This window comes from Oncorhynchus kisutch, linkage group LG25 (genome assembly GCF_002021735.2).
Source record: "Oncorhynchus kisutch isolate 150728-3 linkage group LG25, Okis_V2, whole genome shotgun sequence".
NCBI lineage: Eukaryota > Metazoa > Chordata > Actinopteri > Salmoniformes > Salmonidae > Oncorhynchus > Oncorhynchus kisutch.
In genome coordinates, this window is record NC_034198.2 from 35,408,202 (window position 1) to 35,435,609 (window position 27,408).

Sequence of the window (27,408 nt, forward strand, 5' to 3'; positions counted from 1 at the left end):
CCCATAACCTTACCCTAACTCTAACCCTGCTCTGACAGTGGCCTACGCAGGTAAGACTACACTTCCCCATAACCTTACCTGACCCTAACCCTGCTCTGACAGTGGCCTACGCTGGTAAGACTACACATCCCCATAACCTTACCTGACTCTAACCCTGCTCTGACAGTGGCCTACGCAGGTAAGACTACACTTCCCCATAACCTTACCTGACCCTAACCCTGCTCTGACAGTGTTCTACGCTGGTAAGACTACACTTCCCCATAACCTTTCCTGACCCTAACCCTGCTCTGACAGTGTTCTACGCTGGTAAGACTACACTTCCCCATAACCTTACCTTACCCTAACTCTAACCCTGCTCTTACAGTGGCCTACGCTGGTAAGACTACACTTCCCCATAACCTTACCTTACCCTGACCCTAACGCTGCTCTGACAGTGTTCTACGCTGGTAAGACTACACTTCCCCATAACCTTACCCTAACTCTAACCCTGCTCTGACAGTGGCCTACGCAGGTAAGACTACACTTCCCCATAACCTTACCTGACCCTTTTGACTTTGCAGCCCGCCCATCTAGTGGAAACCGCTTAGTTCTGCCTCCAGGGCAAGACAATGTACGTTTAACCCTGATGGCTGATACTTATCCCAAACACATTCACAGGGTGTCTGCACATCCTTGAAAAGTCTTTACAAATATTTTATGTTTTTGATTATCTGATTTAAAGGCCTTAACATTCAGTTTTCAAAGGTATTTTAAAATATGACAGACATGGCTACAATGTTTCTGTTATGTTGTGCCTCTGTCACCATGGCAAAAAAAAAGACAATTTGATAGACAACAAAACTATCTAGAGATGGGACGGAGAAACGGAAATGACAGAAACCAACATTGCCCTCTTACCAAAACAATTTGACTTATGTTGGTGATTAGGCTTCACAGCGTTCCTGCAGATTTTTTTGTTCTAAAACCATTATTTGGTCAACAGTAATGTGCATTAGGCTGCTTCCTGCAATGAAAGTATCTGCTCTGTCTCTGTTTCAGTGCTGGCTCTCATTCCCTCTCTCCCCTTTGCACACGGAGTGAAGGGAGTGATGCATTCTGATAAGCACAAGCATAGTGACAGTTGAGCATCATTTTGAGATACATTCTGATAAGCACAAGCATAGTGACAGTTGAGCATCATTTTGAGATGCATTCTGATAAGCACAAGCATAGTGACAGTTGAGCATCATTTTGAGATGCATTCTGATAAGCACAAGCATAGTGACAGTTGAGCATCATTTTGAAATGTAATTCCGGGAAAGAGAGTTTTTAAAACAACTACTGTTACTGTTGTTAAAAAAGAGAAGAGTTTCATATTTATGTGAGTATAACAATTATTTCTCAACTATCAATATAGAGGATGTAACACCACTTTAAAAATGGAGTATATAATTGAGATAATTCGCTAACAGAACGGAGCTGAGAGCACCATTTGCGCTGAATAGCCTATATCAAGAGCCTATACAGCCCAGAGTATCCATATATATAGAACATTTTTGTAGGACATTACATTTACTGTTAGATCAATTGCATTTCTATCTAGCAACAATACCATATTTAGAGTGAGCAATCTAGCTAGTGTGTTTTGAGTTCTAACTTTCACAGATGGTAGGCCTAAATTATGTAGCAAATTGCCTAGGCCAATATGCACAAAAACATGAAGGCAAATTCATCTCTAATGGTCCAAAATTATATCTGATCATTCTGGACCCTATTTTGACATGTTGCACATCAAAATATCCATCATGCATTCCCTGAACATGTTAGATGATAGCTAACTTCTTTCAGTGGTCGGTGCCCTTTAAGATGAGGGAGAATGATTTATTTTACATATGAGCATGGCTTTATTTCTATTACATTCATATGACATTCACCCAGCTTAAGTTTTCCCTGCACCCATCATGAGGTTTCTACAACCTAGCCTATGAATGAACGCTAACATAGAATAGAGACAAAAAAGAAAAAAAAATTACTGTATTATCCAATGAGATTTTAGTGATCTCGCTCTAAAATTTTAGTGATTTTAGTGATCTCGTTCTCTCTAACCAATCTTTCTTTCCGTCTACTTTCTAAAAACTCTATTCTATTCACTGCACTATTCTATATTCACTGTTTAGTAGCTACTATCTTGTCTCATCGCTACAACTCCACTACAGGCACGGGAAAGACGAAGGTTGAAAGTCATGCGTCCTCTGATACACAACCCAACCAAGCCGCACTGCTTCTTAACACAGCGCGCATCCAACCCGGAAGCCAGCCGCACCAATGTGTCGGAGGAAACACCGCTCACCTGGCAACCTTGGTTAGCACGCACTGCTCCCGGCCCGCCACAGGAGTCTCTGGTGCACAATGAGACAAGGACATCCCTACCGGCCAACCCCTCCCAAACCTGGACGACACTAGGCCAATTGTGCGTTGCCCCACGGACCTCCCGGTCACGGCCGGTTACGACAGAGCCTTGGCGCGAACCCAGAGTCTCTGGTGGCGCAGCTAGCGCTGCAGTACAGCTGCGCCACCCGGGAGGCCCTTCAGCTGTATTTTTCGTAGCTGTCTACATACCACCACAGAGGTTGGCACTAAACTGCACTCAATGAGCTGTATTCCGCCATAAGCAAACAGGAAAACGTTCATCCTTGTGGCCCGGGGACATTAATGCAGGGAAACTTAGAAATGAAAGAGAACTGATTTATCAGTATGTTAAATGTGCAACCAGAGGGAAAACATTCTAGACCACCTTTTCTCCACACACATAGACGCGTACAAAGCTCTCCCTCGCCCTCCATTTGGCAAATCTGACCATAATTCCATCCCCCTGATTCCTGCTTACAAGCAAAAATGTAAGCAGGAAGCACCAGTGACTCGGTCGATTGAAAAAGTGGTCAGATAAAGCAGATGCTAAACTACAGGACTGTTTTGCTGGTACATACTGGAATATGTTCCGGGATTCTTCTGATGGCATTGAGGAGTACACCACATCAGTCACTGGCTTTATCAATAAGTGCATTGAGGACGTCGTCCCCACAGTGACTGTACGTACATACACCAACGAGAAGCCATGGATTACAGGCAACGTTCGCACTGAGCTAAAGTGTAGATGTTCTAAAACTTTTGACCGGTAGTGTAGCTGGGTTTAACCGGTAGTTAACTGGTAGTGTAGATGGGTTTTATTAATGACATTTCGGATGGTGTATGAATACACCCAGTCACTACACAGATACAGGTGTCCTTCCTAACTCAATTGCTGCAGAGGAAGGACACCGCTCAGGGATTTCACCTTCTTCAATTTAAGAATGATGGAGGCCACAGTGTTCTTGGGGTCATTCAATGCTACAGAAATGTTTTGGTACCTTTCCCCAGATCTGTGCCTCAACCCAATCCTGTCTCGGAGCTCTACGGACAATTCCTTTGACCTCGTGGCTTGGATTTTGCTCTGACGTGTACTGTCAACTGTGGGAACTTATATAGACAGATGTGTGCCTTTCCAAATCATGTCCCATCAATTGAATTTACAACAGGTGGACTCCAATCAAGTTGTAGAAACATCTCAAGGATGATCAATGGAAACAGGATGCACCTGAGCTCAATTTCAAGTCTCATAACAAATGGTCTGAATACTTTTAAAAAAAAAGTTATCTTTTTATTTGAAATAAATTTGCAAAAATTCCTAAAACCTGTTTTTGCTTTGTAATTATGGGGTATTGTGTGTAGATTTAATGAGGAAAACATTTATTTAGTCCATTTTAGAATAAGGCTGTAATGTAACAATGTGGAAAAAGTCTGGGGTCTGAATACTTTCAGAGTGCACTGTTTTTATAGATTGTGATTATAAAACACACGTTGCCTCTCTGTGTACAGACTTTGAGACGCTGACGCGGGAGCTGTTCAAGCTACAGTTTGAGGAGTCAGAGGTGGGAGGTCAGAGGTTAAAGTTTGTGTCAGAAGACCTCTCCAGCCTCCTAGAGTCACCCACCAAATCACGGGTAGGTTAAATTAAATCTGCACACTCCAGCCTCAATGGGTTTCCTGTGTAAATACATCAAATCTAATGTACTGTAGTTGTTTACGTGCACGTGAAATTTGATATAGGTATGATGATTTTGAAAATTATTTGCAGATCTGTCTTACAGTTGTAGGATCTTACTTTGACCCAAATTGCTACAGCAGGAAAATAAAATAACAGGAATGTGAATTATCATGTGGACATTTTTGTAAGGGGTTGATACATTTTACGTAAGGGAAAATCAAGTCAGAAATTTCAAAGTGGAAATTCTGAACTTCAGAAGCCTTTTAAACCTCAAATACACTACTACATGTTTTAAATGTCCTGCATTCCATTACATTTCTCTGCATTTCTCCTGCAACAGGTTGATCAAATTAAGATCTTACATCTGTATGCTAAATCAAAGGGACGTTTTCCCGGACACATGTTAAACCTGGTCCTGGACTAAAAAGGAAGCTCAATTGAGAATCTCCATTATTAAAAGTGCTTTGTAGTCTAGGACTAAACTTAATCTGTGTCTGGGAAACAGCCCCAAAGAGTCTTTGTCTGTTGTAGCGTTAATGTTTGCTGTAGTAAACTTGACATGCAGTGGTTATGAATGTTGCCCTGTTGATGCTCTGCTTGAAGGTGTAATATGTGTAGTATAGTAGTGTGTTTTTATATGCATTAAAGCTGTCTGTCTGTCTATCTATCAGTCTTCACTGTCTGACTCTGATGACCTAGAGGAGATGGAGAGACTGAGGAAAGACCACATCGAGGCTCTGAGAGAAATCAAGAAACTACAGGTACATATTATCCGAGTTCGAGATATCAAACATTAGTAGGTCAGAAAAGAGAAACGTGAATACATGAGCATATACAGTATATAGACAATTTATGTTATTTTTTGTTGCCGTGTCTCTACATTCTTCAGGAGCAGTTGGCAGAGTCCGAGAGACTTCAACTGCAGATGCAGGGAGAGCTGAACAATGTCAAACAGGTGTGTTAGTACAGTTTATCTGGGGGGGGGGGGGGGGGGGGTTCTGCACAAGCACACTTAAAGTGCATACTGTACAAGTGAAAAAAGTTTTGACACACCTACTCATTCCAGGGTTTTTCTTTATTTGTACTAGTTTCTACATTGTAGAATAATAGTGAAGACATCAAAACTATGAAATAACACATATGGAATCATGTAGTAACCAAAAAAGTGTTACACAAATCAAAACATATTTGAGATCCTTCGAAGTAGCCAGTTGTCTTGATGACAACTTTGCACACTCTTGGCATTTTCTCAACCAGATTCATGAGGTAGTCACCTGGAATGCATTTCAATTACACTTTGGAACAGATAAATAAAAAAATAAAAAGTTAATCACTTGGAGCTTGATTTACTGGTGTTTTTAAAATTTTAGGTCCAGCAATAATAATTTAAAAAATGAAGAATCTTGATGGTTATAAAGATACAGAGAACGAGCCACAGTCCAACTCAAGCTTTATTAACGACTAGTCGGGAAGTGGTAGCATACGAGCACTATATCGTCAAAATGTATCCTTAGTTCCCAGCTTATATTGAGCAAGCAAGGGTCTTTTCTTGGTCTTAGCCTATGGAATTCATACAATAATACAGTAATACAATAACAGGATTGTCTTGTGAATGGCTGTGTCTTGCCTACTACTTACTAAAAAGCCATACTGTGTACTAATCGTACTACATACTATTTAGAACATATTGTTTAGTAAAACTTCATTCAATAAGCAACAAATATAAACGTACTAGCTCAACCATACTAACAATGAGTCGTGTAATGCGCAATTGTGTTGATCCCAGCATTTGTCCATTTTGGTAAAGCGAGTCTCCCTATCTGATTATAAGCTGTTGTCAAACGCACATGGGTTTGGAAAGAAGATTCCCCTTCTCTATAGTGTGCAGCGAATTCTACTCGATGAAAAGCCAAAATGACTACGCATTTAAAGCTTTAACTACAACATACACCAAACCACATGAGTATCCAATACTACATACACCAAACCACATGAGTATCCAATACTACATACACCAAACCACATGAGTATCCAATACTACATACACCAAACCACATGAGTATCCAATACTACATACACCAAACCACATGAGTATCCAATACTACATACACCAAACCACATGAGTATCCAATACAACATACACCAAACCACATGAGTATCCAATACTACATACACCAAACCACATGAGTATCCAATACTACATACACCAAACCACATGAGTATCCAATACTACATACACCAAACCACATGAGTATCCAATACTACATACACCAAACCACATGAGTATCCAATACTACATCTACCAAACCACATGAGTATCCAATACTACATACACCAAACCACATGAGTATCCAATACTACATACACCAAACCACATGAGCATCCCATACTGAAACAAACAGACCACTCATTATAAACTGATCAGCCCAGAGTATCCAATACTACATACACCAAACCACATGAGCATCCCATACTGAAACAAACAGACCACTCATTATAAACTGATCAGCCCAGAGTATCCAATACTACATACACCAAACCACATGAGCATCCAATACTACATACACCAAACCACATGAGTATCCAATACTACATACACCAAACCACATGAGTATCCCATACTGAAACAAACAGACCACTCATTATAAACTGATCAGCCCAGAGTATCCAATACTACATACACCAAACCACATAAGCATCCCATACTGAAACAAACAGACCACTCATTATAAACTCGTTGAACCACATCACTAAGTGGTTAATCAACCTTAGTGCTACTAGAGCAGTCACGGTCCCTTCGACGCGTGCCATCATCCCTAAACATCCTCTGAGTACACTTCCCAAATTACACACTATTCCGGGTTATAGTGCACTTCTTTGACCAGGGCTCTGTTCAAAAGTAGTGCACTACTGTATATAGGGAGTAGGGTATCATTTGGGAAGCGTACTCTGAGCTTGTTGAGAGCACTGGGTTTAGCACATCCTGTAGTAGCAGTACTTACAGTACCGTGTGTAGGCGGGAGAAACAGATAGAACAGTGTAACAAACTCACTGTATGAAGTGCGAGACTCCAGGGAACACAGAAGAGGGTGGACCCTAAGTAAAATAAATAAATACACCCTCTCTGTACTGTGAGTCATAGACACAGCACACTTGGCCTCACCTCCACTCCTCTACGGGTCGGTCTCCCACACACTCTGGATGCGTCCCAAATGGTACCTTATTCCCTATGATGGACAACTTGACCAGAGTAGTGCACTATATAGGGAATAGGGTGCCATTTGAGATGCATATTCTGATACAAGTGTTGCATAAAGAGCACAGATCAATATCCACATTTATCCACAGGCAATATTAATATGCCCATCAGGAACCGGGATGGTAGCATCTTTCTTTCTTTCTTTCATATACTTCCTTTTTTACTGCATGTTTGTCAGGACCATGACTGCATGCAATGCCTTCATAAAGTATTCACACTACTTGACTTTTCAAAAATGTTGTTCTGTTACAAAATTTGATTAAAATGGATTTAATTGTCATTTATTTTGTGAAAAATCTACAGAGAATACTCAAAGTGGAAAAAATTAAGTCAAAGTGGAATAAATAAATAAATAAGTAATGAATACACTAATATATATTGATTAGATAAGTATTCAACCCCCTGAGTCAATACTCAGGATGTTCCAGGATAAGGATATGGACAGTCAGGAGGCAGACAGGATGTTCCGGTGCTCACCTCTCTCTTCCACCAGGTATGACCACATCCTGAAGTCAATTAGAATCACCTTTGGCAGTGATTACAATTGTGAGATTTTCTGGGTAAATCTCTAAGAGCTTTGCACACCTGGATTTTTACAATATTTGCACATTATTATTATTATTATTATTTTTTTAATTCTTCAAGCTCTGTCAAGATGCTTGTTGATCATTGCTAGACAGCCATTTTCAAGTATTGCCATTAGATTTTCAAGCAGATTTAAGTCAATACTGTAACTCGGCCACTCAGGAACATTCAATGTCGTCTAGGTAAGCAGCTCCTGCTGAGAGGTGGAAACCAGGTTTTCCTCTAGTATTTTGCTTGTGATTAGCTCTATTCCATTTTTTATTTTTATTTTTTAACTCCCTAGTCCTTGCCAATGACAAGCATACCCATAACAGAATGCAACCACCACCATGCTTGAAAATATGAAGAGTGGTTCTCCGTGATGTGTTGGATTTACCCCAAACATAACACTTTGTATTCAGGACATAAAGTACTTTTTTTTTGCTGTTTTAGTGCCTTATAGCAAATAGGATGCATGTTTTGGAATATTTTTATTATGTACAGGCTTTCTTTTTATTCTCATTTAGGTTAGTATTGTGGAGTAACTACAATGTTGTAGATTAATCCTCCATTTTCTCCGATCTTAGCCATTAAACTCTGTAACTGTTTTAAAGTCACCATTTGCCTCATGGTGAAATCCCTGAACGGTTTCCTTCCTCTCTGGCAACTCAGTTAGTTATGACGCCTGTATCTTCGTAGTGACTGGGTGTACTGATACACCATCCAAAGTGTAATTATTAACGTCACCATGCTCAAAGGGAATATTCAATGCCTGCTTTTTTTCCCCCATCTACCAATAGGTCCCCTTCTTCGCGAGGCATTTAAAACCTCCCTGGTCTGTGGTTGAATCTGTTTTTGAAATTCATGTTAAACACTATTAGTCCATGCAACTTATTATGTGACTTGTTTAGCAGACTTTTACTCCTAAACTTATTTAGGCTTGCCATAACAAAGGGGTTTACTTGTTGACTCAAAACATTTCAGCATTTCATTTTTTTAATTAATTTGTTAAAAATTCTAAAAACATCTTTCCACTTTGACATTATGTGGTGTGAAGGCCAGTGACACAACATCTCAATTGAATACATATTAAATTCAGGCTGTAAAACAACAACATGTGGAAAAAGTCAAGGGGTGTGAATACTTTCCTGAAAGCCCTTTATGTGGTCACTCCCTGGCTTTCAGGTTAAAGCTCTACTGTAACAAACACACAAGCACATGCAAATGCACGCGCCACATGCACACACACACACACACACACACACACACACACACACACACACACACACACACATACATACATACATACATACATACATACATACATACATACATACATACATACATACATACATACATACATACATACACACATACACACACACACACACACACACACACACACACACACACACACACACACACACACACACACACACACACACACACACACACACACACACACACACACACACACACACACACAAACACACACACACACACACACACACACACACACACACACACACACACACACACACAAACAGGTTTAGCTGTGTGCGAGTAACTCTAAACTCTAGCTTCGTCTGTGTATTCAGCAGTGTAATTATTTAACCTTCTATGTACACTACACTGGGTTGGTATGGTCATGTATAGTCAAAAGAAATTGTCACATGCTTTACAAACAACAGGTGTAGACTAACAGTGAAAAACTTACTTCCAACAATGCAGAGAGAGAAAAAAGATACATAATTGAAAAATAATAACATGAGGAATAAATACACCAAAAGTGACAATAACTTGAGGTCCCAGTACCGAGTCAACGTGCTGGGGCACGAGGCATTTAAAAAAAAAATATATATATATATATATACAGTGCCTTGCGAAAGTATTCGGCCCCCTTGAACTTTGTGACCTTTTGCCACATTTCAGGCTTCAAACATAAAGATATAAAACTGTATTTTTTTGTGAAGAATCAACAACAAGTGGGACACAATCATGAAGTGCAATGACATTTATTGGATATTTCAAACTTTTTTAACAAATCAAAAACTGAAAAATTGGGTGTGCAAAATTATTCATCCCCTTTACTTTCAGTGCAGCAAACTCTCTCCAGAAGTTCAGTGAGGATCTCTGAATGATCCAATGTTGACCTAAATGACTAATGATGATAAATACAATCCACCTGTGTGTAATCAAGTCTCCGTATAAATGCATCTGCACTGTGATAGTCTCAGAGGTCCGTTAAAAGCGCAGAGAGCATCATGAAGAACAAGGAACACACCAGGCAGGTCCGAGATACTGTTGTGAAGAAGTTTAAAGCCGGATTTGGATACAAAAAGATTTCCCAAGCTTTAAACATCCCAAGGAGCACTGTGCAAGCGATAATATTGAAATGGAAGGAGTATCAGACCACTGCAAATCTACCAAGACCTGGCCGTCCCTCTAAACTTTCAGCTCATACAAGGAGAAGACTGATCAGAGATGCAGCCAAGAGGCCCATGATCACTCTGGATGAACTGCAGAGATCTACAGCTGAGGTGGGAGACTCTGTCCATAGGACAACAATCAGTCGTATATTGCACAAATCTGGCCTTTATGGAAGAGTGGCAAGAAGAAAGCCATTTCTTAAAGATATCCATAAAAAGTGTCGTTTAAAGTTTGCCACAAGCCACCTGGGAGACACACCAAACATGTGGAAGAAGGTGCTCTGGTCAGATGAAACCAAAATGGAACTTTTTGGTAACAATGCAAAACGTTATGTTTGGCGTAAAAGCAACACAGCTCATCACCCTGAACACACCATCCCCACTGTCAAACATGGTGGTGGCAGCATCATGGTTTGGGCCTGCTTTTCTTCAGCAGGGACAGGGAAGATGGTTAAAATTGATGGGAAGATGGATGGAGCCAAATACAGGACTATTCTGGAAGAAAACCTGATGGAGTCTGCAAAAGACCTGAGACTGGTACGGAGATTTGTCTTCCAACAAGACAATGATCCAAAACATAAAGCAAAATCTACAATGGAATGGTTCAAAAATAAACATATCCAGGTGTTAGAATGGCCAAGTCAAAGTCCAGACCTGAATCCAATCGAGAATCTGTGGAAAGAACTGAAAACTGCTGTTCACAAATGCTCTCCATCCAACCTCACTGAGCTCGAGCTGTTTTGCAAGGAGGAATGGGAAATGGCAAAAGGTGGCAAAGTTCAAGGGGGCCGAATACTTTCGCAAGGCACTGTACTTAGCATGTCTGCTAACCCTTCGCCTAATCTTAACCCTAACCCCTAACTCTAAGTTTTCCCAGCTAGCACATTTGGTTCCTTGGAAGTTGTGGGAACATATGTTTTTGGTTTCCCATTGGTTCTGGGAACAAAGACATACGTTTCCTGACTGGTAAGACTGTTTTAAACGTTCTGAGAACAGAAGTAACATTTTCGCCTGTTCTGGGAACTTACATTTTTAGGTTTCATGTAGCGTCTGAGAACGTTTTACTATGGATCCCTGAACGTTTTACTATGGAACTTTATGGAACGTTTACTCCCTGAACGTTTTACTATGGATCCCTGAACGGTTTCTTAATGCTTTGAGAATATGACTGTAAATAGAACCATGACAAACCTGCAGAAAGCATTAGTAAAGTTCTGAAATCCCCACTTAAGAAACATATGGTTCTCGGAACATTATGTGCTAGCTGGGTGTCCTGCACCATTCCCAGAACGTTGTGGGAAGGTTGTATGCAAATAACCTTAGGACAACAACACACTCACCAAGGTCCAAAACAAAAATATGTGCTAGCTGGGTAACCCTTCCACTAACCTTAACCCCTAATCCTATCATACTAAAGGGAGGGAGAAAGATTTAAGTTTACTATGTTAAGTCTACCCCTGAGTCCAGGTTGGTCACCCCAGACAGTACACAGAAAACATTACACAAGCGGATAAATCAAATAAATAATTTACAAGAAAAAGATATGAAATATGCATACAGAGTGGAAGTATTGAATTGAACCAGGGGAAAGACCTGCTGTTTCTCTTTGTGAAGGGTTATATTGCCAACTGGTATGACTTGATTAGGGTTATTTTGTAGAGCTGAGGGGGGAAGGGGAGATGAAGATGGAGAGATTAAGAAATGGGAAACATTTCAATTTGTCATTAGTGTCCAAGGTCACCAAGATTAGTATTTGACATGGACATTGGGGCACACACACTCATGCATGGACTCATACACATGCACATACTTCTCTTGCTTTCTCCTTCCCCTGTCTCTACCTCTCTACGTCTCTACCTCTCTCTCAATTCAATTCAAGGGGCTTTATTGGCATGGGAAACACATGTTAACATTGCCAAAGCAAGTGAAGTAGATAATATACAAAAGTGAAATAAACAATAAAAATGAACAGTAAACATTACACTCACAGAAGCTCCAAAAGAATGAACCCATTACAAAAGTCATAGTAAAAAAAAAAGGTAAACCAGTTTTGATAATTAGCGGGTATCGGCCTAATTCTGCTCTGCATGCATTATTTGGTGTTTTACGTTGTACACAGAGGATATTTTTTCAGAATTCTACATGCAGAGTCTCAATTTGGTGTTTGTCCCATTTTGTGAATTATTGGTTGGTGAGCGGACCCCAGACCTCACAACTATAAAGGGCAATGGGTATTTTTAGCCAGATCCTAATTAGTATGTCAAATTTGATGTTCCTTTTGATGGCATAGAATGCCCTTCTTGCCTTGTCTCAGATCATTCACAGCTTTGTGGAAGTTACCTGTGGCGCTAATGTTTAGGCCAATGTATGTATAGCTCATCTGTCAGGTTCTATAATGAAGAGGCCTGGTCTGACCCACTCGGGGGGGTGTATCTTTCTCAAGGGAGAGCTTCTCCTGCTGGGCTAATTCTTTGAGTAGGTGAAAGTCCAGATGAAACTGTTTGGTGTTCACCTGTACCAATACTGTTCCAGACTTATAGAGATTTATATTAGCTGACTCAGTCCTCGTTGTCTAGTATCCTGAGTTTCCACCCCTCGTCAACACCCCCTCTCTTAACAGAGGGGTAGTGTGCTAATATAGCACTGTGCCCTGCCAGGGGATGGTTTGTGTGGAAGAGGAGGTTGCTGATGTGCCCATTTTTATAATAGTCAGCAAAAAAGTGTCTCTTGACTTTCCATAAGGAGCTTCATTTTGTGATCTTTTTTTGCCTTATCGTTCTTTACATACACAGGGTACTGTATTTTAATGACCTCTGAACAGCGGGAGGCAGCTTCTAAGACCTCTCCATTTGGTTGGAGTAGACTGTTCGACTCTCCTGACGTTGTTGGGCTAAATGGATTTGACAGCTCTCACTTGACACGTCAGTGCTAATTGAAGTTGTATCAAGCTTGGCAGCCTTAATTTATCATTCAGTCATTATAAAGTAATGTAATGCATTTTTCTTCTTGGCTTTTGGAAATAAAGTATATCTTCAGACTTAACATTACTCATTCAGTTCCAGGTTGGAGGGTGTTTTCAGGTTTCTGTTGTCTTCCAGAGCATTTGCTGTATAGCGTTGGAATAAAAGTATTTGGTAGTTGTAAACCTTCCAGGTGATTCCGCAATTCCGTCCAAAATCAGGTTGTAGGTTTTGAGTTTTGATTTGGAGTGAAGGTTATGTTGTAGAGGTTAGCATCCTGTATATCCAACTCAAAATCTATCTAAAAATGCACGAGATCTCTCTCTCTCGCTCTCTCTCTCTCAAATAACTTTCTTCTGAAACTCCTCAGTCTATTCTTGTTCTGAGAAATGAAGGTTATTCCATGCGAGAAATTGCCAAGAAACTGAAGATGTCGTACAATGCTGTGTACTTCTCCCTTCACAGAACAGCGTAAACTGGCTGTAACCAGAATAGAAAGAGGAGTGGGAGGCCCCGGTGCACAACTGAGCAAGAGGACAAATACATTAGAGTGTCTAGTTTGAGAAACAGACGCCTCACAAGTCCTCAACTGGCAGCTTCATTAAATAGTACCCACAAAACACCAGTCTCAACGTCAACAGTGAAGAGGCGACTCCGGGATGCTGGTCTTCAACAGTTATTTGTTTCTGGCCATTTTGAGCCTGTAATTGAACCCACAAATGCTGATGCTCCAGATACTCAACTAGTCTAAAGAACGCCAGTTTTATTGCTTCTTTAATCAGAACAACAGTTTTCATCTCTGCTAACATAATTGCAAAAGGGTTTTCTTATGATCAATTAGCCTTTTAAAATTATAAACGTGGATTAGCTAACACAACGTGCCATTGGAACACAGGAGTGATAGTTGCTGATAATGGGCCTCTGTACGCCGATGTAGATATAACACAAAAAGATCTTCCGTTTCCAGCTACAATAGTCATTTACAACATTAACAATGTCTACACTGTATTTCTGTTCAATTTGATGTTATTTTAACGTTATGGAGGGCTTTCTCTGCTTTTTCATGTCTTTCCCGTGTGCTGTGATATATCCCAGCTTAAGTCTTATCCCTCTCTCTCTCTCTCTCTCTCTCTCTCTCTCTCTCTCTCTCTCTCTCTCTCCTCGGAACGTCGGTTCTCAGAATTGATAGAATTCCCAGTATTCTAACCGGAAGCGACAGGAACAGTTAGTCTGGAGTGTGTGTGTGTGAGAGAGACACCAGGGGAGATATTTATTTTTATCCATCAGCAGAGATCAGAAATTACCCCAGAAAATGTGTTGTCAAAATGGTTGTTTATGTCCATGTGAGTTATGACTAGACTGCTACATCCTTGACCTGTTTCTACTGACTTACTGATAGATAATGGAACACCAGGTAGGGGGTAGCACAGGGGGGGTTTCTGTAAAAAAAAGGTTTCAAACTCACTGACCAATGCATGTTATGCCACTAGAAACACGAAACAGGATGTTTTTTTAGGTCTTCAGAGGCCGGAAGTAATCGTCACCAAATGTTTTTTTTGTTAAAAGTAGAGCTGCACCTTAATAACAGATGACAGTTTGTGTAGATGGTAACAAAAGTAAAAATGGGCCACAGTCTTCAATGTCACTTATCTACCATATTATCATGGTATCAGGTACGGCCAGGAGTTTTCCAGGCCAGGTCACGTGGTCAGAAAAACTAGTGCGTTGTCTCTACTCTAGTTCGTTGTCTCTACTCTAGTGCGTTGTCTCTACTCTAGTCCGTTGTCTCTACTCTAGTCCGTTGTCTCTACTCTAGTCCGTTGTCTCTACTCCAGTGCGTTGTCTCTATTCCAGTGCGTTGTCTCTACTCTAGTCCGTTGTCTCTACTCTAGTGCGTTGTCTCTACTCTAGTGTGTTGTCTCTACTCTAGTCCGTTGTCTCTACTCTAGTGCGTTGTCTCTACTCTAGTGCGTTGTCTCTACTCTAGTTCGTTGTCTCTACTCTAGTTTGTTGTCTCTACTCTAGTTTGTTGTCTCTACTCCAGTGCATTGTCTCTACTCTAGTGCATTGTCTCTACTCTAGTGCGTTGTCTCTACTCTAGTTCGTTGTCTCTACTCTAGTTTGTTGTCTCTACTCTAGTTTGTTGTCTCTACTCCAGTGCATTGTCTCTACTCTAGTGCATTGTCTCTACTCTAGTTTGTTGTCTCTACTCTAGTCCGTTGTCTCTACTGTAGCTAGTGAGTTGTCTTTACTCTAGTCCGTTGTCTCTATTGTAGCTAGTGAGTTGTCTCTACTCTAGTTCATTGTCTCTGCTCCAGTGCGCTGTCTCTACTTCAGTGCGTTGTCTCTACTCCAGTGCGTTGTCTCTACTCTAGTGCGCTGTCTCTACTCTAGTGCGCTGTCTCTACTCTAGTGCGTTGCCTCTACTCTAGTGCGTTGTCTCTACTCTAGTGTGTTGTCTCTACTCTAGTGCGTTGTCTCTACTCTAGTTCGTTGTCTCTACTGTAGCTAGTGTGTTGTCTCTACTGTAGTGCGTTGTCTCTACTCTAGTTCGTTGTCTCTACTCTAGTTCATTGTCTCTACTCTAGTCCGTTGTCTCTACTCTAGTCCGTTGTCTCTACTCTAGTTTGTTGTCTCTACTCTAGTTCGTTGTCTCTACTGTATATAATGCGTTGTCTCTACTCTAGTTCGTTGTCTCTACTCTAGCTAGTGCGTTGTCTCTACTCCAGTGCATTGTCTCTACTCCAGTGCGTAGTCTCTACTCTACTCTAGTGCGTTGTCTCTTTTCTAGCTCGTTCTCTACTCTAGCGAGTTGTCTCTACTCTACTCTAGTGCGTTGTCTCTATTCTAGTTCGTTCTCTACTCTAGTTTGTTGTCTCTACTCTAGTGCGTTGTCTCTACTCTAGTGTGTTGTCTCTACTCTAGTTTGTTGTCTCTACTCCAGTGCATTGTCTCTACTCTAGTGCATTGTCTCTACTCTAGTTTGTTGTCTCTACTCTAGTCCGTTGTCTCTACTGTAGCTAGTGAGTTGTCTTTACTCTAGTCCGTTGTCTCTATTGTAGCTAGTGAGTTGTCTCTACTCTAGTTCATTGTCTCTGCTCCAGTGCGCTGTCTCTACTTCAGTGCGTTGTCTCTACTCCAGTGCGTTGTCTCTACTCTAGTGCGCTGTCTCTACTCTAGTGCGCTGTCTCTACTCTAGTGCGTTGCCTCTACTCTAGTGCGTTGTCTCTACTCTAGTGTGTTGTCTCTACTCTAGTGCGTTGTCTCTACTCTAGTTCGTTGTCTCTACTGTAGCTAGTGTGTTGTCTCTACTGTAGTGCGTTGTCTCTACTCTAGTTCGTTGTCTCTACTCTAGTTCATTGTCTCTACTCTAGTCCGTTGTCTCTACTCTAGTCCGTTGTCTCTACTCTAGTTTGTTGTCTCTACTCTAGTTCGTTGTCTCTACTGTATATAATGCGTTGTCTCTACTCTAGTTCGTTGTCTCTACTCTAGCTAGTGCGTTGTCTCTACTCCAGTGCATTGTCTCTACTCCAGTGCGTAGTCTCTACTCTACTCTAGTGCGTTGTCTCTTTTCTAGCTCGTTCTCTACTCTAGCGAGTTGTCTCTACTCTACTCTAGTGCGTTGTCTCTATTCTAGTTCGTTCTCTACTCTAGTTTGTTGTCTCTACTCTAGTGCGTTGTCTCTACTCTAGTGTGTTGTCTCTACTCTAGTCCGTTGTCTCTACTCTAGTGCGTTGTCTCTACTCTAGTGCGTTGTCTCTACTCTAGTTCGTTGTCTCTACTCTAGTTTGTTGTCTCTACTCTAGTTTGTTGTCTCTACTCCAGTGCATTGTCTCTACTCTAGTGCATTGTCTCTACTCTAGTTTGTTGTCTCTACTCTAGTCCGTTGTCTCTACTGTAGCTAGTGAGTTGTCTTTACTCTAGTCCGTTGTCTCTATTGTAGCTAGTGAGTTGTCTCTACTCTAGTTCATTGTCTCTGCTCCAGTGCGCTGTCTCTACTTCAGTGCGTTGTCTCTACTCCAGTGCGTTGTCTCTACTCTAGTGCGCTGTCTCTACTCTAGTGCGCTGTCTCTACTCTAGTGCGTTGTCTCTACTCTAGTGCGTTGTCTCTACTCTAGTGCGTTGTCTCTACTCTAGTGCGTTGTCTCTACTCTAGTTCGTTGTCTCTACTGTAGCTAGTGTGTTGTCTCTACTGTAGTGCGTTGTCTCTACTCTAGTTCGTTGTCTCTACTCTAGTTCTTTGTCTCTACTCTAGTCCGTTGTCTCTACTCTAGTCCGTTGTCTCTACTCTAGTTTGTTGTCTCTACTCTAGTTCGTTGTCTCTACTGTAGCTAATGCGTTGTCTCTATTCTAGTTTGTTGTCTCTACTCTAGTGCGTTGTCTCTACTCTAGTTCGTTGTCTCTACTGTAGCTAGTGCGTTGTCTCTACTCTAGTTCGTTGTCTCTACTCTAGCTAGTGCGTTGTCTCTACTCCAGTGCATTGTCTCTACTCCAGTGCGTAGTCTCTACTCTACTCTAGTGCGTTGTCTCTTTTCTAGCTCGTTCTCTACTCTAGCGAGTTGTCTCTACTCTACTCTAGTGCGTTCTCTATTCTAGTTCGTTCTCTACTCTAGTTTGTTGTCTCTACTCTAGTGCGTTGTCTCTATTCTAGCTCCTTCTCTACTCTAGTTTGTTGTCTCTACTCTAGTGCGTTGTCTCTATTCTAGCTCGTTCTCTACTCTAGCGAGTTGTCTCTATTCTAGCTCGTTCTCTACTCTAGCTCGTTCTCTACTCCAGTGCATTGTCTCTACTCCAGTGCGTTGTCTCTACTCTACTCTAGTGCGTTGTCTCTACTCTACTCTACTCTAGTGCGTTGTCTCTACTCTACTCTAGTGCGTTGTCTCTTTTCTAGCTCGTTCTCTACTCTAGCGAGTTGTCTCTACTCTACTCTAGTTCGTTGTCTCTACTCTAGTTCATTGTCTCTACTCTAGTCCGTTGTCTCTACTCTAGTCCGTTGTCTCTACTCTAGTTTGTTGTCTCTACTCTAGTTCGTTGTCTCTACTGTATATAATGCGTTGTCTCTACTCTAGTTCGTTGTCTCTACTCTAGCTAGTGCGTTGTCTCTACTCCAGTGCATTGTCTCTACTCCAGTGCGTAGTCTCTACTCTACTCTAGTGCGTTGTCTTTTCTAGCTCGTTCTCTACTCTAGCGAGTTGTCTCTACTCTACTCTAGTGCGTTGTCTCTATTCTAGTTCGTTCTCTACTCTAGTTTGTTGTCTCTATTCTAGTGTGTTGTCTCTACTCTAGTCCGTTGTCTCTACTCTAGTGCGTTGTCTCTACTCTAGTGCGTTGTCTCTACTCTAGTTCGTTGTCTCTACTCTAGTTTGTTGTCTCTACTCTAGTTTGTTGTCTCTACTCCAGTGCATTGTCTCTACTCTAGTGCATTGTCTCTACTCTAGTTTGTTGTCTCTACTCTAGTCCGTTGTCTCTACTGTAGCTAGTGAGTTGTCTTTACTCTAGTCCGTTGTCTCTATTGTAGCTAGTGAGTTGTCTCTACTCTAGTTCATTGTCTCTGCTCCAGTGCGCTGTCTCTACTTCAGTGCGTTGTCTCTACTCCAGTGCGTTGTCTCTACTCTAGTGCGCTGTCTCTACTCTAGTGCGCTGTCTCTACTCTAGTGCGTTGTCTCTACTCTAGTGCGTTGTCTCTACTCTAGTGCGTTGTCTCTACTCTAGTGCGTTGTCTCTACTCTAGTTCGTTGTCTCTACTGTAGCTAGTGTGTTGTCTCTACTGTAGTGCGTTGTCTCTACTCTAGTTCGTTGTCTCTACTCTAGTTCTTTGTCTCTACTCTAGTCCGTTGTCTCTACTCTAGTCCATTGTCTCTACTCTAGTTTGTTGTCTCTACTCTAGTTCGTTGTCTCTACTGTAGCTAATGCGTTGTCTCTATTCTAGTTTGTTGTCTCTACTCTAGTGCGTTGTCTCTACTCTAGTTCGTTGTCTCTACTGTAGCTAGTGCGTTGTCTCTACTCTAGTTCGTTGTCTCTACTCTAGCTAGTGCGTTGTCTCTACTCCAGTGCATTGTCTCTACTCCAGTGCGTAGTCTCTACTCTACTCTAGTGCGTTGTCTCTTTTCTAGCTCGTTCTCTACTCTAGCGAGTTGTCTCTACTCTACTCTAGTGCGTTCTCTATTCTAGTTCGTTCTCTACTCTAGTTTGTTGTCTCTACTCTAGTGCGTTGTCTCTATTCTAGCTCCTTCTCTACTCTAGTTTGTTGTCTCTACTCTAGTGCGTTGTCTCTATTCTAGCTCGTTCTCTACTCTAGCGAGTTGTCTCTATTCTAGCTCGTTCTCTACTCTAGCTCGTTCTCTACTCCAGTGCATTGTCTCTACTCCAGTGCGTTGTCTCTACTCTACTCTACTCTAGTGCGTTGTCTCTATTCTAGCTCGTTCTCTACTCTAGCGAGTTGTCTCTACTCTAGCGAGTTCTCTACTCTAACGAGTTGTCTCTATTCTAGCTTGTTCTCTACTCTAGCGAGTTGTCTCTATTCTAGCTCGTTCTCTACTCTAGCGAGTTGTCTCTACTCTAGCGAGTTGTCTACTCTAGCTCGTTCTCTACTCTAGCGAGTTGTCTCTATTCTAGCTCGTTCTCTACTCTAGCTCGTTCTCTACTCTAGTGCGTTGTCTCTATTCTAGCTCGTTCTCTACTCTAGCGAGTTGTCTCTATTCTAGCTCGTTCTCTACTCTAGCGAGTTGTCTCTACTCTAGCGAGTTGTCTACTCTAGCTTGTTCTCTACTCTAGCGAGTTTACTCTATTCTAGCTCGTTCTCTACTCTAGCGAGTTGTCTCTACTCTAGCGAGTTGTCTACTCTAGCTCGTTCTCTACTCTAGCGAGTTGTCTCTATTCTAGCTCGTTCTCTACTCTAGCGATTTGTCTCTACTCTAGCGAGTTGTCTACTCTAGCTCGTTCTCTACTCTAGCGAGTTGTCTCTATTCTAGCGAGTTCTCTACTCTAGCGAGTTGTCTCTACTCTAGCGAGTTGTCTACTCTAGCGAGTTCTCTACTCTAGTGCGTTGTCTCTATTCTAGCTCGTTCTCTACTCTAGTTTGTTGTCTCTACTCCAGTGCATTGTCTCTACTCTAGTGCATTGTCTCTACTCTAGTTTGTTGTCTCTACTCTAGTCCGTTGTCTCTACTGTAGCTAGTGAGTTGTCTTTACTCTAGTCCGTTGTCTCTATTGTAGCTAGTGAGTTGTCTCTACTCTAGTTCATTGTCTCTGCTCCAGTGCGCTGTCTCTACTTCAGTGCGTTGTCTCTACTCCAGTGCGTTGTCTCTACTCTAGTGCGCTGTCTCTACTCTAGTGCGTTGTCTCTACTCTAGTGCGTTGTCTCTACTCTAGTGCGTTGTCTCTACTCTAGTGCGTTGTCTCTACTCTAGTTCGTTGTCTCTACTGTAGCTAGTGTGTTGTCTCTACTGTAGTGCGTTGTCTCTACTCTAGTTCGTTGTCTCTACTCTAGTTCATTGTCTCTACTCTAGTCCGTTGTCTCTACTCTAGTCCGTTGTCTCTACTCTAGTTTGTTGTCTCTACTCTAGTTCGTTGTCTCTACTGTAGCTAATGCGTTGTCTCTATTCTAGTTTGTTGTCTCTACTCTAGTGCGTTGTCTCTACTCTAGTTCGTTGTCTCTACTGTAGCTAGTGCGTTGTCTCTACTCTAGTTCGTTGTCTCTACTCTAGCTAGTGCGTTGTCTCTACTCCAGTGCATTGTCTCTACTCCAGTGCGTAGTCTCTACTCTACTCTAGTGCGTTGTCTCTTTTCTAGCTCGTTCTCTACTCTAGCGAGTTGTCTCTACTCTACTCTAGTGCGTTGTCTCTATTCTAGTTCGTTCTCTACTCTAGTTTGTTGTCTCTACTCTAGTGCGTTGTCTCTATTCTAGCTCGTTCTCTACTCTAGTTTGTTGTCTCTACTCTAGTGCGTTGTCTCTATTCTAGCTCGTTCTCTACTCTAGCGAGTTGTCTCTATTCTAGCTCGTTCTCTACTCTAGCTCGTTCTCTACTCCAGTGCATTGTCTCTACTCCAGTGCGTTGTCTCTACTCTACTCTAGTGCGTTGTCTCTACTCTACTCTAGTGCGTTGTCTCTATTCTAGCTCGTTCTCTACTCTAGCGAGTTGTCTCTACTCTAGCGAGTTCTCTACTCTAGCGAGTTGTCTCTATTCTAGCTTGTTCTCTACTCTAGCGAGTTGTCTCTATTCTAGCTCGTTCTCTACTCTAGCGAGTTGTCTCTACTCTAGCGAGTTGTCTACTCTAGCTCGTTCTCTACTCTAGCGAGTTGTCTCTATTCTAGCTCGTTCTCTACTCTAGCTCGTTCTCTACTCTAGTGCGTTGTCTCTATTCTAGCTCGTTCTCTACTCTAGCGAGTTGTCTCTATTCTAGCTCGTTCTCTACTCTAGCGAGTTGTCTACTCTAGCTTGTTCTCTACTCTAGCGAGTTTACTCTATTCTAGCTCGTTCTCTACTCTAGCGAGTTGTCTCTACTCTAGCGAGTTGTCTACTCTAGCTCGTTCTCTACTCTAGCGAGTTGTCTCTATTCTAGCTCGTTCTCTACTCTAGCGATTTGTCTCTACTCTAGCGAGTTGTCTACTCTAGCTCGTTCTCTACTCTAGCGATTTGTCTCTATTCTAGCTCGTTCTCTACTCTAGCGATTTGTCTCTACTCTAGCGAGTTGTCTACTCTAGCGAGTTCTCTACTCTAGCGAGTTGTCTCTATTCTAGCGAGTTCTCTACTCTAGCGAGTTGTCTCTACTCTAGCGAGTTGTCTACTCTAGCTCGTTCTCTACTCTAGTGCGTTGTCTCTATTCTAGCTCGTTCTCTACTCTAGCGAGTTGTCTCTATTCTAGCTCGTTCTCTACTCTAGCGAGTTGTCTCTATTCTAGCTCGTTCTCTACTCTAGCGAGTTGTCTCTACTCTAGCTCGTTCTCTACTCTAGCGAGTTGTCTCTATTCTAGCTTGTTCTCTACTCTAGCGAGTTGTCTCTATTCTAGCTCGTTCTCTACTCTAGCGAGTTGTCTCTACTCTAGCGAGTTGTCTACTCTAGCGAGTTCTCTACTCTAGCGAGTTGTCTCTATTCTAGCTCGTTCTCTACTCTAGCGAGTTGTCTCTACTCTAGCGAGTTGTCTCTACTCTAGCGAGTACTCTACTCTAGCGAGTTGTCTCTATTCTAGCTTGTTCTCTATTCTAGCTCGTTCTCTACTCTAGCGAGTTGTCTCTACTCTAGCGAGTTGTCTACTCTAGCGAGTTCTCTACTCTAGCGAGTTGTCTCTAGCTTGTGAGAATGACTTCAGAACACGTATCCTCCATCAGAGAATGACCAGACAGCTAAAGTCCTCGGGAAGAAGTCAATAATTGTTTTGAAGCAAAGTACCATTCAAACCGAGAAAATAATGTAGCATCCTGCTTTTTCATTGTCATTCATTCTTTCTTTATTTCATTCCTTCCTTCGTTCCTTCCTTCCTTCCTTCCTTCCTTCCTTCCTCCTTTCTTTCGTTCATTCATTCCTTCCTTCCTCCTTTCGTTCGTTCGTTCGTCATTCCTTCCTTCCTCCGTTCGTTCGTTCGTTCATTCATTCATTCAAGCAGTAAAATGTTCCCTCACAATTTCAACATGCACTGAACCTTTGCCTATTGAATTTAATTTATTTTGGGACACAGACATATACAACAAAGTGTACAATGTGGACCCAGAGGATATCACTTGAAAGTATTAATTAAAACGTTTGTTTCTAAAGGTGTTCTCGATGGTAAAAACAATAACACATATAATGATTCAAATAGAAGACAAAATGACAAACAACCATAAATACATTCATTTGTATTGACATGCTAAATAGTGGCACTATTCACAGCACTTCTCCTTAACCTTAAAAATCAACCATATTCATTTCACATTAAAACAATCTATTAATTGCACATCACACCGATCCTTTAAATAAATACACCTGGCCAGCAGTAGGGGGCACAAGAGGCAGTGGAGTGGTTTCTCTTACTTAGACAACCTTGTCTAAATGAAAAACTTTGCCTGCTTTTTAAAGCTATTTTTATTTGCTTGATCTCCAAGGGAAGGCTATTCCATAGACAAATGCCTGTATGGAAAACGTGCTCCTCGCAGTACTGTTTACTCTTTGGATTTTACGAGACATAACACCAGCTCTGGTATTGGTTATAAGACCTTATCAATGCGGTTTTTCATGTAACCTGGGCCACGATCATTTAAGATGTGATTTAAGTTTAAGTTGGTCCACTCTGGACTCAAGGCAACAAGCCCACCTCCCGGAACTCCTGTACCCCTGTTCCTGTTTAACTGTCCTCTCCTGTCGATGGTAGGAGGTCAAGTCTGGAGTTGAGGAGAGCCGTGCACTGCGGAGCAGGATCCACCTGTCTGAGGCAGCCCAGAAGCAGGCCAGAGGGATGGAGATGGATTATGAGGAGGTGATCCATCTCCTGGAGGCTGAGATAGCTGAGCTCCAGACCCAGAGGACAGAGCAGCCCGGCCAGTCCAGCCAGGTGCAGGTAACACAGACGGAGTCTCAAATCATACCCTTTATTCTCTAGATACAGCAGTGCACTACTTTTGACCAGAGCCAATACCCTACACAGTGCTATTATTGTTCATGTAGTGCACTACTGTAGGCCAGAGCCAAAACCCTACACAGTGCTATTATTGTTCATGTAGTGCACTACTGTAGACCAGAGCCAATACCCTACACAGTGCTATTATTGTTCATGTAGTGCACTACTGTAGACCAGAGCCAATACCCTACACAGTGCTATTATTGTTCATGTAGTGCACTACTGCAGACCAGAGCCAATACCTAGTGCTCTGACCTCCTGGAAGATGTTTTTTTGTTGCTCTCTTCTGGTACTGTCTTTCCTTAGCTCTCTCCTTTTCTTGTCATTCTCCTTTACATTTTTTTAGTGTGTTACAGGGCCTATAAACCCAGTCGGAGGTAACAGACTTCACTGTCCGTCCGTGTGTGGGGGCCTATAAACCCAGTCTGAGGTAACAGACTTCACTGTCTGTCCGTCCGTGTGTGGGGCCTATAAACCAAACCCAGTCTGAGGTAACAGACTTCACTGTCCGTCCGTCCGTGTGTGGGGCCTATAAACCCAGTCTGAGGTAACAGACTTCACTGTCCGTCCGTCCGTGTGTGGGGCCTATAAACCCAGTCTGAGGTAACAGACTTCACTGTCTGTCCGTCCGTGTGTGGGGCCTATAAACCCAGTCTGAGGTAACAGACTTCACTGTCCTTCCGTGTGTGGGGGCCTATAAACCCAGTCTGAGGTAACAGACTTCACTGTCTGTCCGTCCGTGTGTGGGGCCTATAAACCAAACCCAGTCTGAGGTAACAGACTTCACTGTCCGTCCGTCCGTGTGTGGGGCCTATAAACCCAGTCTGAGGTAACAGACTTCACTGTCCGTCCGTCCGTGTGTGGGGCCTATAAACCCAGTCTGAGGTAACAGACTTCACTGTCTGTCCGTCCGTGTGTGGGGCCTATAAACCCAGTCTGAGGTAACAGACTTCACTGTCCTTCCGTGTGTGGGGGCCTATAAACCCAGTCTGAGGTAACAGACTTCACTGTCTGTCCGTCCGTGTGTGGGGCCTATAAACCAAACCCAGTCTGAGGTAACAGACTTCACTGTCCGTCCGTCCGTGTGTGGGGCCTATAAACCCAGTCTGAGGTAACAGACTTCACTGTCCGTCCGTCCGTGTGTGGGGCCTATAAACCCAGTCTGAGGTAACAGACTTCACTGTCTGTCTGTCCGTCCGTGTGTGGGGCCTATAAACCCAGTCTGAGGTAACAGACTTCACTGTCCGTCCGTCCGTGTGTGGGGCCTATAAACCCAGTCTGAGGTAACAGACTTCACTGTCCGTCCGTCCGTGTGTGGGGCCTATAAACCCAGTCTGAGGTAACAGACTTCACTGTCTGTCCGTCCGTGTGTGGGGCCTATAAACCCAGTTTGAGGTAACAGACTTCACTGTCCGTCCGTCCGTGTGTGGGGCCTATAAACCCAGTCTGAGGTAACAGACTTCACTGTCCGTCCGTCCGTGTGTGGGGCCTATAAACCCAGTCTGAGGTAACAGACTTCACTGTCCGTCCGTCCGTGTGTGGGGCCTATAAACCCAGTCTGAGGTAACAGACTTCACTGTCCGTCCGTCCGTGTGTGGGGCCTATAAACCCAGTCTGAGGTAACAGACTTCACTGTCCGTCCGTCCGTGTGTGGGGCCTATAAACCCAGTCTGAGGTAACAGACTTCACTGTCCGTCCGTCCGTGTGTGGGGCCTATAAACCCAGCCCGTGGCTCCTCTTTTGTAGGCCAGCAGATCCATTTCCAAAAACTGCTGTTGAGAGTTAGAATAGTAGAACACACAAGGTGCAACTTGCTCCAAAACTGCAACATTTCCTCAATGCCCCATGGCAAAATGTGTAGAATTGCAGGAAATGAACTCTAAAATGTTTTTCTCTTCGCTGTCAAGAGGGAGGCCTCTACAATGTTTTGCTTACTAGGCTAACTGACTGCATGTGTGGGTACGGATGTGTGTACGCAGACCCGCGAGCTACTGCCCCATCGCTCCAGGTTCCTCCCCTCCCCAGTCCTGCTAGGTATAGTCTGTTCCAGGTTCCTCCCCTCCCCAGTGCTGCTAGGTAAAGTCCGTTCCAGGTTCCTCCTCTCCCCAGTGCTGCTAGGTAAAGTCTGTTCCAGGTTCCTCCCTCTCCCCAGGGCTGCTAGGTAGTGTCTGTTCCAGGTTCCTCCCCTCCCCAGTGCTGCTAGGTAAAGTCCGTTCCAGGTTCCTCCCCTCCCCAGTGCTGCTAGGTAAAGTCTGTTCCAGGTTCCTCCCCTCCCCAGTGCTGCTAGGTAAGGTCTGTTCCAGGTTCCTCCCTCTCCCCAGGGCTGCTAGGTATAGTCTGTTCCAGGTTCCTCCCCTCCCGAGTGCTGCTAGGTAAGGTCTGTTCCAGGTTCCTCCCTCTCCCCAGTGCTGCTAGGTAGTGTCTGTTCCAGGTTCCTCCTCTCCCCAGTGCTGCTAGGTAAAGTCTGTTCCAGGTTCCTCCTCTCCCCAGTGCTGCTAGGTAAAGTCTGTTCCAGGTTCCTCCCCTCCCCAGTGCTGCTAGGTAAAGTCTGTTCCAGGTTCCTCCCTCTCCCCAGTGCTGCTAGGTAAAGTCCGTTCCAGGTTCCTCCCCTCCCCAGGGCTGCTAGGTAAAGTCTGTTCCAGGTTCCTCCCCTCCCCAGTGCTGCTAGGTAAGGTCTGTTCCAGGTTCCTCCCTCTCCCCAGGGCTGCTAGGTATAGTCTGTTCCAGGTTCCTCCCCTCCCCAGTGCTGCTAGGTAAGGTCCGTTCCAGGTTCCTCCCTCTCCCCAGTGCTGCTAGGTAAAGTCTGTTCCAGGTTCCTCCTCTCCCCAGTGCTGCTAGGTAAAGTCCGTTCCAGGTTCCTCCCTCTCCCCAGTGCTGCTAGGTAAAGTCCGTTCCAGGTTCCTCCCCTCCCCAGTGCTGCTAGGTAAAGTCTGTTCCAGGTTCCTCCTCTCCCCAGTGCTGCTAGGTAAAGTCTGTTCCAGGTTCCTCCTCTCCCCAGTGCTGCTAGGTAAAGTCTGTTCCAGGTTCCTCCCCTCCCCAGGGCTGCTAGGTAAAGTCCGTTCCAGGTTCCTCCCCTCCCCAGGGCTGCTAGGTAAAGTCCGTTCCAGGTTCCTCTCCTCCCCAGTGCTGCTAGGTAAAGTCCGTTCCAGGTTCCTCCCCTCCCCAGGGCTGCTAGGTAAAGTCCGTTCCAGGTTCCTCCCCTCCCCAGGGCTGCTAGGTAAAGTCCGTTCCAGGTTCCTCCCCTCCCCAGGGCTGCTAGGTGGAGTCCGTTCCAGGTTCCTCCCCTCCCCAGGGCTGCTAGGTAAAGTCCGTTCCAGGTTCCTCCCCTCCCCAGTGCTGCTAGGTAAAGTCTGTTCCAGGTTCCTCCCCTCCCCAGTGCTGCTAGGTAAAGTCTGTTCCAGGTTCCTCCCTCTCCCCAGGGCTGCTAGGTAAAGTCCGTTCCAGGTTCCTCCCCTCCCCAGGGCTGCTAGGTAGAGTCTGTTCCAGGTTCCTCCTCTCCCCAGTGCTGCTAGGTAATACACATAATGCCTGTGTTCCTAGC

At 43.5% G+C, this 27,408-nt stretch overlaps 1 protein-coding gene across 1 annotated transcript in view; it reads left to right on the forward strand.

Annotated features, from left to right (window-relative positions):
* LOC109870211 (syntaxin-binding protein 4) overlaps positions 1–27,408 on the forward strand; it is a 116,874-nt gene that overhangs the window by 39,013 nt on the left and 50,453 nt on the right. Inside the window, exons 14-17 of the mRNA XM_031805141.1 lie at positions 3,895–4,019; positions 4,735–4,824; positions 4,953–5,018; positions 23,622–23,807. Of these exons, the coding sequence (XP_031661001.1) occupies positions 3,895–4,019; positions 4,735–4,824; positions 4,953–5,018; positions 23,622–23,807 (467 nt within the window). The remainder of the gene's footprint in view (positions 1–3,894; positions 4,020–4,734; positions 4,825–4,952; positions 5,019–23,621; positions 23,808–27,408) is intronic.